The sequence below is a fragment of the Macaca fascicularis genome, chromosome 9, assembly GCF_037993035.2.
Source record: "Macaca fascicularis isolate 582-1 chromosome 9, T2T-MFA8v1.1".
Classification (NCBI taxonomy): domain Eukaryota; kingdom Metazoa; phylum Chordata; class Mammalia; order Primates; family Cercopithecidae; genus Macaca; species Macaca fascicularis.
The window spans coordinates 133,985,994-133,998,929 of record NC_088383.1 but is presented as its reverse complement, the minus strand read 5'-3'; the positions used below and the strand labels follow the sequence as shown (position 1 = coordinate 133,998,929).

Sequence of the window (12,936 nt, the reverse complement as noted above, 5' to 3'; positions counted from 1 at the left end):
GTAATAAGGTAAAGAATGCATTTGGGCTTTGATTCACAACCAGAGAGTCATCTCAAAGCCAGATCTTAGTATTATCAAAGCATCAGGTTTCAGAGCTGGCCCCTTTTTTGGGCTAGACATCCATGGCCTAGGATCACGTGTGGACCTTTTTCTGTTTATCCACGTTTAATTTGTGTTTAGCTGTGCCATGGATTAATGTTTCATCGCGGTGGATTAAGAGTGGACTGACACTGCAGCAGCCTTATTTTGCTTCTGTTGCCTCTCAGGAATCAGTGGCGGGGGTGGGAGCAGCCCTGTCCAGAGGGGGAGACAGTGCTCATCCTAAAAGTACCCTGCTGCAGAAGGGGGAGTATAAACCCGAGCTTCAGTGTGGAAGTAAATCCCAGTTGCAGCTTGGGAGGGCTGGATGGAGCAAGCTGCCGGCTTCATCAGTCTAACGAGATGTCACATGGAACAAAGCTTTAGGGGTTTTATTTAGCTCCTAATCCTCATGCTGAGAGAGCCCCGGTCCATGTGAGCACACCAGCTAGGAAGGGGGACCTGGCAGGCTGGGGACAGCCTCCTCTCTGGGACTGAGCTGTAAGGAACGGACCTCTCTGGCTATCATTGGGGAGTGAGGCAAAGTTACCGTGAGTCTTATGTTTTGTCTGCTAAGGTTTCGGAGTATTAATAATTTAGGCCATGCTTTGAAACAGAAAACCCCCAGTTGGTTGTCCCTGCCGTCTCGGAAGGGTTAGCACACAGCCAGGTCTGTGTTTGATGTATGTAATTGAAGATTTATAAAGAAAAGCTTCTCCTCTGCCTCGTCCGCAGTCATTTTTTTTCCAATGCCAGTTCCCAGCAGGCATATAAATATTGGTCGTTCTCAGAGCTGGGATGCTGCCGGGTGGTACGAGGGCCCCTGGGAGAACGCCGAGTCCCTGCGGCCTCTGGGGAGGAGAAGCTCCCTGACGCATGGCACGGCAGAGGGGACTTGGTTTGAGCCAAACCACCGACCACAGGACGCTGCCCTGCCCGGGGCCGCCGAGCCCTACCTGTACCAGGAGGCCGTTTATAACTCAGTGGCTGCAAGAAAGGGGTCTACTCCTGACTTCACCTTCTACGACAACAGACAGGCAGTGATGTCTGGTCGCAGCCCCCTGCTGCCACGGGATTACTACAGTGACCCGTCTGGAGCTGCTAGGGTGCCCAAAGAGCCTCCCCTCTATCGAGACCCAGGAGTCAGCCGGCCGGTCCCCAGCTATGGAGCACTTGGCAGCAGAACGTCATGGGATCAAATGCAAGGCCGGTCACCTGCCCTGCAGGATGCCGGTCACCTGTACCGAGATCCTGGAGGTAAAATGATCCCTCAGGGGCAGCGGACACACAGCAGGGCTGCATCCCCCGGGCGGTATGGACGGGAGCAGCCCAACGCCAGGTATGGGGCGGAGGCGCCTGCCTACCCCCCCAGCCAGGTCTTCAGCGACATCGGCGAAAGACCCATTGAGCCTGCCTCTGCCAGACAGGTGGCCCCGACGTGCCTGGTTGTGGACCCCAGCTCAGCTACTGCCCCCGAGGGCAGTACAGGGGTGGCCCCGGGGGCCCTGAATCGAGGCTACGGGCCTGCCCAGGAAAGCATCCCGTCCAAGATGGCTTATGAGACTTACGAAGCTGACCTGTCCGCATTCCAGGGTCCTGGTGGCAAGAGGACCGTGCCCCCTGAATTCCTGGCCTTTCTGCGGGCGGAGGGGCTGGCAGAGGCCACGCTGGCAGCCCTACTACAGCAGGGCTTTGACTCCCCAGCCGTCCTGGCTACCCTGGAGGACGCGGATATCAAGTCTGTCGCACCCAACCTGGGCCAGGCCCGTGTTCTGAGCCGCCTGGCCAGCAGCTGCAGGACCGAGATGCAGCTGCGGAGGCAGGACCGGGTGGGCCCCCTGCCCCGGGCGCGGTCCAGCAGCTTCAGCCACCGAAGCGAACTGCTCCATGGTGACTTGGCTTCTCTGGGCACTGCAGCCCTGCAGCCCCAGCCTGCAGGTCCCCTGCAGACAGCAGCCCCCCGAGCTGGAGACCCGGCTCGCCGCCCCTCCAGCGCACCATCTCAGCACCTCCTGGAGACGGCGGCCACCTATTCTGCCCCTGGCGTGGGTGCCCATGCCCCCCACTTCCCCTCCAATTCCGGGTACAGCTCTCCCACCCCTTGCGCCCTGACAGCGCGTCTGAGCCCCACGTTCTCCCTGCAGGCAGGGGTGGCCTTGACTAACCCGGGCCCCTCGAACCCCCTTCACCCAGGCCCCAGAACAGCCTACTCCACAGCATACACGGTGCCCATGGAGCTGCTAAAGAGGGAGCGCAACGTGGCCGCCTCTCCGCTGCCCAGCCCTCACGGCAGCCCCCAGGTCTTGCGGAAGCCAGGTGCGCCCCTGGGGCCATCCACCCTGCCGCCAGCCAGCCAGAGCCTCCACACACCTCACTCACCGTACCAGAAGGTGGCCCGGCGCACGGGAGCGCCCATCATCGTGTCCACCATGCTTGCACCAGAACCAAGTAATACATCCTCCCCGCCTGCCCTGCCTGGGGACCTGGGGGGAGCAGGGGGGTGCGGGGTTGTGGAAGTTTGAACATAGGATGGCAAGTCCTCACTCGCCAGGCCACACACACACACACACACACACACACACACACACACACCACCAAACAAGAAGGATGCAGCACTGTGACCAGTTGACACGGCTTCTCTTAGGTTAATCAGATTTGTGTATCAGGCCAGATCTGCTGGGGCAGCAGTGCCCTCCTGTTCTTTAGTTGAGGTCGGGTTGATTTGTAGATTTCCCATGACAGTGGTATAACTCAACTGTGTTTCTTGGAGAAACTCAGAAGTCACTCAGAACAGACTGCAGCCTTGAGCTCACAAGGGGTGGCCTTTTCTCTAGTTCACGCTGGGGAGCTCTGGAGAAGGCAGGAATGTTTCATCAAATGCTGGCTCTAAAGCGTGCATCCTCCATTTAGAAGGGCGTGATCGTGTGAAAACGTACCTCTCACGGGTCCGCACGTCATATCGGAGGCAGTGATTACCCACCGTGGAGATGAAAATGTGTGTGTTTGCATACTTGTGGGTTAAACAAAGCAAGATGTTGAAATCCCTCAGAACTCTCTGTTTCAAAAACAGATTTAGTCTCTCATATCAGAAAATACAGTTGGGAATTCCGCTTGCTTGAAGGGAAGAATATATTTCCAAGTCCAGGAAAGGGAGAGTTGATGGTAGGTGGTTTTCTTCCCAACGTGTGCCAGGTGTAATTTATGGCGTGTGTTTCCTTGGACATTGTGGATGAAGTCCTAGGTGGGCGTCCTCAGAACACCATTTAGAATTTTTATTTTAACTCTAGAGTCTTGACCAAAAATTTAAAATGTAAATCAGTTTTCTTCCTTTCAGACATACTTCTTTCCTCCCCGCCTGCCTCCCCTACATAATTCAGAAAACAGAATCCTTTTCAAATGATTTTTTTTTTCCTGAATAGCTTGTGAAAAACAGGATGAAACAGTAAGATCTACCTTTTTGAAAATAGCCTTGAAGCAACTGTAGGCGGGGACCAAGGTGCCGGACCTCACAGCCCTGCAGAGACCCCCTTAAGTGTCTCTGCCATTGCTGTGTGGCCCTTCTGCTATTAATATTACCTCCTAGAGGTGACCTCCAGGCATTTTGCTTTTTGTTTCCAAGTGGAGACTGAGCAACTGGCCTGATTTTCTGTTTTGTCGTATAGATTCTGGTTTTGTCTCATGGATTTTTTCAGGTCTGATCACATCATTATTTGACTTTCTCGAATACATGTGCGGCAGGAGGGACGTCAGATAATTTTTCCGAGGGCCTGTGCCTGCTCTCTGAGTCAAACATTCTTTCTTTGCAACCAACTAATTTGCATGGCGATGACATTTGTTGCTCCAGTAATTTCATCTGATAATGGCCGGGCTTGCAAAGCGGATCTGAAAACATATTCCTTAATTATGTGTTGCTAAGTGACGGGAGGGTTTGGTCATAATCACAGAAAGATTATCTCCTCACCCAAGTCGTGGAAAGGTTTTGCTGAAGGAGGACCTGTAAGATTGCCTTCTTTTCTTTTCTTTCCTTTTTCCTGTTTATTTTACACTTGCCTTTTAACGAAAACATTCACCGTTATTTGGGTATGGAGTGAGGGGTATTATATAAGTTGTTTGCAGTGTGATTGTTAACACGATGTTTTGCAGACCGGAGGATATTGATTTTTACTTAATTTGCGTGGCAGCGAGCCAGTGCCAGGGAAGTCTGCAGGCAGAAGCCAGCCAGCAAATCAAATGTCTCTGTTCAGTGATCCACCCCATAGCTGCAGTTTTCCTCCTCGTTCCTTATCGTATGTTCATCGTGGCTTTACTCCCCACACCCTGTCGGGAAGGGGGCAGGGGCTGGCGTCTCTGGTAGTGCTTCAGCTGTGTACAGGGCCGTACATTTTGTGTGGCAGTTTCCGTGGAATCCACAGGCAGATCTGGATCTGTCGGAGCTAGCAGGGAAAGTAGATGGTGTGTGTGTGGAGGATAATGTTTACGTTTCAGGAAAGCACAGGTTGGGCAGTCCCAGTGGCCTCTGGTCCAGGACGCGCGGCTATCTGGAAATCCAGTGTTGCTCGTTCGGGACGCCACCAGCATGAACGCATCTTCGTTCTGGTGCTGCCTAACTCGAGGGCTTGCATCCCATCGGAGGGACAAGGAACTCTCTTCTGGAAGTTGACTCTCTTCCTCCCTTCGGGACAGGCAGTGTTGCCGTATTTACAATAAGGTGGTTTGGGGTTTGGGGATTGTTTTCAGTATCTGTTTTATTTTCGTATGCTTTGGCTATTTTTAACATATGTTTACTTTTTCTCAGTCTATGAACTACCTGCCTTATCTTGGTGGGTTTTGTGCGTACACACAATAGGCTCCTTTTTCTAGTCCAGTCCGCTGACCAGGCAGTCCAGAGTGACAATGTGAGGAGGGCATATGCCGCGGGGACCCTAATGCGGCCCACCAGCCCCGGTGACATGGACAAATGGGGGCTCCTCAGGCTCACGTGAGTGGCAGCACCTGGCGGGTGGTGGGGTCAGCTGTCGCTCTCAGGCTGACCTGGCCGGCTATGGCACGAGTCGCGGAGCCCTCCGGCGGTGGCTGCGAGCCAGCAGTCTCCCCGTGTCACGTGCTATCACCCGAGCCCTGCCAGCACCAGATGCAGCGGGGAGCATCAGAAACAACGAATGGGGCTGCGGCCATTTTCATACCTTTGTCTTCACAAAATACAGCCAAGCCTGCAACCTGCACAGGGCTCAGCTCAGGACACACCCTGGGGGCAGAGTTTCAGATGTGAGAAACGCAGTCCCATCCCAAAGAGCCACAAAAAGATCTTTCTGAGCTTTTTCCATTTTCTTCCAGTTATTTTTCTTGATGCAACTGGATTAATGGGGCACACGTGACCCCTGTCTAGTTGCTAAGGTCACTGCCTGAAGACTCTTCAGGATCGGGGGAGGAGCGTGTGGTCTGTGTGAAGGGGCTGTTGAGGCTGATGGTTGTGACAGTTATCTGTCACCAGAGCTGGTCACTCGCATGGCTTCTTTTGGTGTGGCCTTGGTTTCCAGCAACTGGAGGTGTGAACTCTGGTCTCCTGGGTAGAAAGCACCCCCATCAATAATTTTAGCCCTATCTGCATAGAGGGTCTCCCCCATCGGCCCGCACCCCTGCTACTGAGTCCTCATGCAGCCTTGCCTCTTGTTGAGGCTCCCTCTGCACCTTGAGATCTGTGCTGGGGCAGAGGACACACTGCTCTTGAGGGTCTTGACCCTTAAACCTTCGACTGGCTTCCCCTGTGTCAGAGCACAAGGACATTTGGGGGCGAAGTCCAGGGGCTGTGACCCCAGGCTGGCCCTGCAGACCAGCAGAGGGATGAGTGCAGCCCTTCCTGTGTGCTGGCCATGCGGTCCAGCCAGGGAGAGTTGTAAGGGAGCCAGGAAACCTCTTTCTGGCTGCCCCCAGGATCCCCGAGTCCCAGACACAGACCACTGCCCTGGGCAGGGCCCAGCGTGAGCTCGGGGGCTTGTTCACTCCTTCCGTCCTTACTGACCTGTCACCTGCTGTTCCTTCCTTCCTTCCTTCCGTCCGTCCGTCCGTCCTTCCTTCCGTCCGTCCGTCCGTCCTTCCTTCCTCATTGACCTCTCCCCTGCTATGTGCCAGGCCTGTGACTGGATGTTTGGGGCTCCCAGATGGGCAAGACCCAAGGCTTGTGTTCAGGTGCTTTCTGGCCTGGGGGCCAGGAAAGGCAATTAATAAAAGGACAGTTACTGTGACTATGAATAGCAGGGACCAGGATGGGGCCTGTGGAGCACCTGGAGCTCCAGGGCTGCCTGGCCACTCCTGTGCTTGGAAGAGCATCCCTACAGCGCATGTATGTGCACCGGCAGGGATGCAGGAGGAGGGCGGAGCTCAGCACCGCAGCCAGACTGGGGCCAGGGGAGAGGACACCGCCCAGGCTGGCGTGGGGCAGGTGGAAGTGTGTGCGTGAGCTGTCATGTGCAAGGGCAGCTAAGGGCCTGACTGGTGTTTTGAGACTCCCTGTGGCATCTCTTTTCTTGCAAAGTAATCTATACCTGCATAGTCAAAACATTACAACATTATGGAGCCACATAGCCAGGATTCTGCCCCACCCCGGCCTGGTAGAGCCAGAACCTCGGCACGGCCTCCCTTCCAAATCCAAGAGGAGCTGAACGGTTCCCAGGTGCTGACAGCTCAGCCTTTTCTAGCAAAACAGTGAACACACCCGACATCAGTGAGCTATGCGGGTCTTCCCTTTGGCTTTTGTACTTGATCAGTCATTGGGTTTCATGGCCCGGTGTTCTCTGCATTCAGGGTGCCCCTGGGCAAGTCAGCTGCTACTGGCCTCTGTGCCTCTGAGGCCCTGGTTGTGGCTGATGCTTGACCTCCTGAGCCTCCCAGCCCTTCTTGTGAACTTGCCAGATCACCCTCTGCCTTCTTTGCAGAGTATCAGTGATCGTCCCTCCCTCCCGTTGCTGCCCTGAAGTATTCGCATCTTGGTGTGCCCCCCTTACCAGACTGAACTCTGTGAGTGCCTGAACCTGGCCTCGCCCTTTGTTCATGGAGCTCATTCTGCTAGGCTGAGACTGGGTTTCTTGGTCCCCTTTCAGGCTCCTGGACGTGCTGTGGACCCCAGGAATATGATTTCAGCCCAGGAGCATAAAGTAGTTGAATGCATGTCCCGGAGGAGTGCCGCCTGCTTTGTGTTTGGGCAAGTGTGTTGAGTTCTCTGTGCTTCTACTTCTATGTCTGTCAAAGGGGATAGGTCTTGAACCTGCTTCCTGTGCTTCTGGGAGAGCAGTGAGCAGAGAAGGAAGAGAGTGCTTGCATGTTGAGGTTGGAGCTGCCTGGCCTCAGCAGGGAATGGTGCTTTTCTTGTTGTGGTTGACCCTTGGCCTCTTCTCACACAGGACTGCTGAGGTCCTTGGGGTCTCGGGGGCCAAACTTGTCCCCCAGCTCTGCCTCCTTCACAGCACTTCCTCTGACCCCTTGGGTGTGGATTTCATTCTGTCCATGGAGGACATGGGGTGAACCACACCCATACAACTAGACAGCCCCGCTGTGGTCCTCAGTTTGGTGCAAAGGCTGCTGTCCTAGGCCTCTGTCTTGTTAAAGCTTAGTGAGTCTTTTTTCAAAAGTGGGTATCTGGGCATTTTCTATAAGCCCACATTGCACAGAGTGTGTCCTCCGCGCTGGTATGTGGGTGATTGGACCAGGAGTCTGGCCAGAGAGTAACGTGGGTGCTTGGCATCAGCTGACTGGGGTTGCAAGTCTCAGGCCTTCTGCCTAACAGGCTGGGCTCCTGGCCGCATCTGGAGGTCTCCAAGGGGGAAGAGGTCGACAAACGATTTCTGCTGGGCATGGTGCAGGACTCAGAGCAGGTGGTGAGTGAGGTCGGCGCTTGCTGTTAGTTTGAAGGAATTGACCCATGTTTTCATGGCAGACCGTGTCAGCCAAGACTGCTGCTGGGACCGTGGCCAGCTCTGCCCACATTCCAGTCACCAGACCCTCTTCTGTATGTCTCCACAGGGCCCGCGTTGACTGGCCTCCTCATGTCTATAGGGGCGTTCCATCTTCTGGTTTCAAAAACAGTTCCACATGGAGTAGGGAGATCTTGACCAGGGGACCCTCTGCTTTCTAGGAAGCAGGTCATGGGGTCATAGCTTCGGTTTCTAGATAATAGTTTTGTGTGACTGTGCGGTCCCCACACCATCCCCCCTGCCCCCACTGAGTGCTCTGAGAACCACATCACACCTGGAGCTCTGTGCATTGCCAAGCTCAGGGCCTCCTAAACCCCTCCAGGGATTATTGCTCCTCTGAATCTTTAAAAGCTGTTGATCTTGGCCGAGGTACAGTTCATATTTTCCTGGAAGGTTTGCAGAGCCAAGGGCATAAGTACCTGAGCAGATTCCACAGACCAGGTGAGTGGCCCCATTTTCACCTGGCCATAAAAAGAACCAATAGTCCCCTACACTATTTTGCTTTAACTCTACTTTCAAATGTGGTCTTTGCTCTTGAGTGTCTGGTGTCCATCCTGGGGCTCCACAAGTCACATTTCAGCTCTGTCAACCTCAGTGCTTGAGTTGAGGGTCAGAATTCCTGGGTCATGGGGCCCAGGCTTTTTGGTGTCAGGCACACAGTTTGGAAATATTTCTCCCCCGTTCTGTGGTTGTTTTTTTCAGTTTCTTGATAGTGTCCTTGAAGCATGAAAATTTTAATTTGGAGTCTTATGTATTTACTTTGCTTATGCCATTGGTGTCACATCTAAGAAACCATTGCTTAATCGAGGGTCATGAAGATACACTCTTATGTTTTCCTCCAGGAATGTTACAGTTTCAGCTCTGACATTGAGGTCTTGATCTACTTTGAGTAAAGTTCTGCATATGGTGTGAGGTAGGGGTCCCATTCAGCCAGTTGTCCCAGTGTTTGCTTTGTGCTTTGCAGAAGCTGAGCTGTGGAGAGCTGGGCTGGTTAGAGCAAAAGTAGAGCTTCACACCAGACTTCTTACATTTGGAAACTAACATTCTAAGGAAGAGAGACGTTTTTTTTTTTTTAAGTGAGAAAGTCAACATATATTAACAGGAAAGCTTTTCAGGTGTTTGGCACAAATGTATTTACCCCTAAGAGCATATGAAGCAAGAATTCTAAAGCTTTTTCACAGATTCCTTGCTCATACGTGGGAGAGGGTTTTTTTTGTTTTGTTTTGTTTTTTTAATCCATAACTAATTAGCCCATGTTAGCGATGTAGAAACGAGTGTAATTAAATGTGCTGTTGTCAGGTGTGTGTTCCCCACTCTGAGGCTGGCTTCAACAAAGGGCTTTCTAGTTGTTTTTTACATAAAGGATAAAAAAAACTAGCTTCCGTTCACTTTTCTTGCGCCCTCCAGTGGGAGGGAGGAACTGCTGAAGGAGCAGGAAGGTACACTGTAGTTAAATTTAGCCCAACAGCAGCTTTCAGCATGTGAATAAAACAACTTTTGCCAAATTGTTAGGAGAGCAAAAAATCCAACCTAGAAACACCTGTCCCCATCGAGAGGGTGAGCGGCCCCTTGGAGAACTCATCCCAGGAGGGTTTGCAAATGTCATTGGTACATGGGGCAGCTGTGTGACCATTTGAGGGAGAAGACTGTGGCTGAGTTAGTACCCTGGGTGTGTTCCACCAGAAGGGGCAAGAGTAGGAACCCTGATTCCTGGTCTCCAAATGCAGTTGTGTGGGGTACCAGTGGGGTTGGCGGGGAGCACGTCCGCAATACCAGCTAGATATGAACATGGTGCCTCCTCAGGACTGGTGGGGTGCACCTACCCAGGTGGCCCATGGAATGTGCCTCTTGCCCCTTTGCCAGGGCCAAGGTAGGGGAAACCAGCCTTGAGAGAATCTAGGGCCCTGACTGAGTTCAGTAAATATTAGGATTTGTCACTATTGTAGAGCTTTTTTTGTTTGTTTGTTTGTTTTTTGTTTTTTTTTTTTTATTAGACAGTCTTGCTCTGTCACCCAGGCTAGAGTGCAATGGAGCAATCTCCGCTCACTGCAACCTCAGCCTCCCGAGTAGCTGAGCCCACAGGTGCTCACTACCACACCCGGTTGATTTTTATATTAGTAGAGATGGGATTTCTCCATGTTGGCCAGGCTGGTCTCAAACTCCTAACCTCAGGTGATTCCCCTGTCTCAGCCTCCCAAAGTGTTGGGATTACAGGCGTGAGCCACTGCACCTGGCCTATTGTGGAGCATTTGACAAGGATGATCCCCCATCTGAAATCCCAGGAAAACTCTGGACATTCTTCCTCTGACAGGCGCAGAGAGGTCCACCCCCTACCCTGAGTCCTACAGCAGGATGTGGCCCATGCCATGATGATCCCCAGGCACAGTGCCTTACCACAGCAAGGGGAAGTCAACAATGGTATACACTTGGGGAGGAGTCACCAGTCCGAGCTGGAAGCCAAGGTCTGTGTCAGCAAGAGGAAACAGGACAAAGTGGCTGGGCTCTGGAGCAAGAGTCATGACAGGCTCTGGAGCAGGAGTCATGACAGGCTCTGGAGCACGAGTCATGATGGGCTCTGAGGCTCGCTTCCCATGGGTAACATTGGGGTGATGGTGCCCACCCCACCTGCCCCCAGGGCTCTGAGAACTGCTTCACACCAGAGCTGTGTGCACGGCAAGCTCAGGGCCCCCAGCTGGCTCCACGGGCACCTGCTGGTGCTTGCCTGGCTCCAGCTGCTGCCCTCAAGACCACACCTGCATCCGAGCTGCTCTGACTGCAGGGCCAAACTCCTTCTCCTGGATCATGCTGCTGCCTGGGAGAGTTCAGGGAATTAATTCTCCCAGTGAAGAGCGAATGCCATTCTTCTGTGTGATTAAATGGAATGTAAAATGTTCTTTGGACCTAAGAGGATTTAAGCTAGCTCTTGGGAATGGCTGTAACACACACAACGGTAAAGTTTTAATAAATGGAAAAGTAAATGTAGGAAAAGGTGAGGGAGGGTGGTGGGACCAGAACACAGCGTCCCCCGCAGTCCTGTACACAAGGATAGATGGGAATTCTGCTCTGAGCTTCCTAGCAACCAAAGAAAGAGGGAAACTGATCACGTAGAAGAATCACACTGTGTAAGATGGGACCGATGAACCAGTTGCTCAGAAGCAGAGATGAGTTTCTCCTGCCTTTATTGCCTCTCCAAAGAAGCGGCATCAGCGCTAGTTTGCGGTTTCTTTCTGGCATTACCTCCCTGCTCCTCACCACCTTCCTCCGCTGCCCGTCGACAGCCTCCTGTGTGTCACCTTCGAATTTCACCAGGGCCTCATCCTAGTTGAAGCTGTTAAGCTCTTCTTGCACTTGGCTGGTGCAGTCAGCTGTTCTTTGGCACTGACTTCCCTCGGGGTTCCCACCTCCTCTTCTGACCCAGCCTCATTAAGGGATTGCATTCAGGGATTTTTCGTGGTGGAAGGAAGCTCTGCCTGCGGAGCTGAATGTTGGCACCAACCGCCCAGCGCAGGCCAGTCCATTCCCCTTCCATCCACAGTGCTTAGAGCTGACCTCTGACCTCTCAACCCAACACATTTCCCCACTGGGGATTTGCCTATTAGATGCTTTGTATATGAAGGAATAAATATGCCTTTGTGATGGGTTCTAGTGTTTTCCTGTAAACTGGGCTCTGAGCCTAGGATGCTGTAGAAGTTATTAGATTTTAAGAAAAAGAGAAGAAAGAAGAATGGAGGCGGCGTCCAGCCAGCTGTTGTGCTGAGAATGTTCACTTCCTGGCTGTGAGCTGGGCCTGGGCACAGCGCTCTTGGCCCCTGGCCTGCCGGACAGCAGTCCTTGCTGATCTCTTTCCTCTTGGGTTTTAGGACCACTCGCAAAACAAGAGTGTGCTGTGAGCGTGAGGCTTCTCCCTCTCCTGTCTCAGCCTTGGCTGCCATAGCTAAGGAGGAGGGTGTTATTTTGCTTTTGTGGACATTCAGCCTGAGAAATATGATGAGAAAATTAAGACTGGCACTGCCAGGCTATGGGCTACTCAGGGTCCTTTTGCCAGAGGACGTGTTGTTCATTTCTCTGGGGCACTGGTGGGATTGGTCCATCTGATTCCAAGGGAGAAGCCAGCGGCCGGGGCAGCCATCCAGAGGGCTCCTGGTCCCGGCACTCACGGGCAGCCGTCCCCTCGGGCAGGACTTGATGGTGACCCCTGGAACTTGGCGGTGGCACTCGGCTTGCTGTGGGTTTATGGAACATCCAAGGCATTTGCCCTCCTGGTTGCTGCTACTTCCTGTACCTTGGAGGGAAAGTCACTTGGGGCACTGGGAAGGGCGGGCGCGGCCTCATGGCCTTCCTCAGCCTGATCGGGACCCGACCTCGCTGCACTCTGACCGTCCACTTCCCCCTGTCACCCCGGGTGGTGCTTAGAGCCCTTTTGTGAGGCGCAGGGACCCTGGTACCCAGCGCACAGTAGGCGCTGTCAAACTTCCACACAGTGAGAAGTCAGGCTGGACCGTCCCGTGCCATCTTGGGTTGCCTGTGGCCTTTTTAGATTTCTGCAGAATCTCACCCAGCCTCGTGCGTGCCCACACTGGACACGCCACCAGCCCAGCACCCAGCCTCGAGTGTGGCCGGTGAGGAAGCGTGCAGTAGCTGGCCTCTCGGCTAGATTCCTCTGGCAACCATTCGTTCTTTTCTCATCTCTATTTTCTCTTATTTTTCTCAAACATCCCCTTCTGTTGTTGTCAGGGGCACATTTTTAGAACTTGAGAACTGTTCACCCAACACCTCCACCAGCAGTGCCCACGCAGCGGGCGGGCAAGGCGCCTTCTTGGAAGTGCTTTGGGGACCCAGGGAGCCCGGCTGTGGCCCCAGCAGGGCAGGGGAGGATGGCCGGGCCGCACCA

The 12,936-nt window shown here is 53.4% G+C and overlaps 1 protein-coding gene across 29 annotated transcripts in view; it reads left to right on the top strand.

Annotated features, from left to right (window-relative positions):
- The window catches only part of CTBP2 (C-terminal binding protein 2), a 173,224-nt gene that overhangs the window by 133,204 nt on the left and 27,084 nt on the right, over window positions 1-12,936 (top strand). Inside the window, exon 1 of one of the 29 annotated variants that reach the window (XM_005566695.4) lies at window positions 516-2,526. The exons of the other annotated variants lie outside the window; for them this stretch is intronic. Within the exon in view, the coding sequence (XP_005566752.1) occupies window positions 828-2,526 (1,699 nt within the window). The 5' untranslated portion in view covers window positions 516-827. Of the gene's footprint in view, window positions 1-515; window positions 2,527-12,936 lie in introns of those variants that run through there. 29 annotated transcript variants of the gene reach the window in all.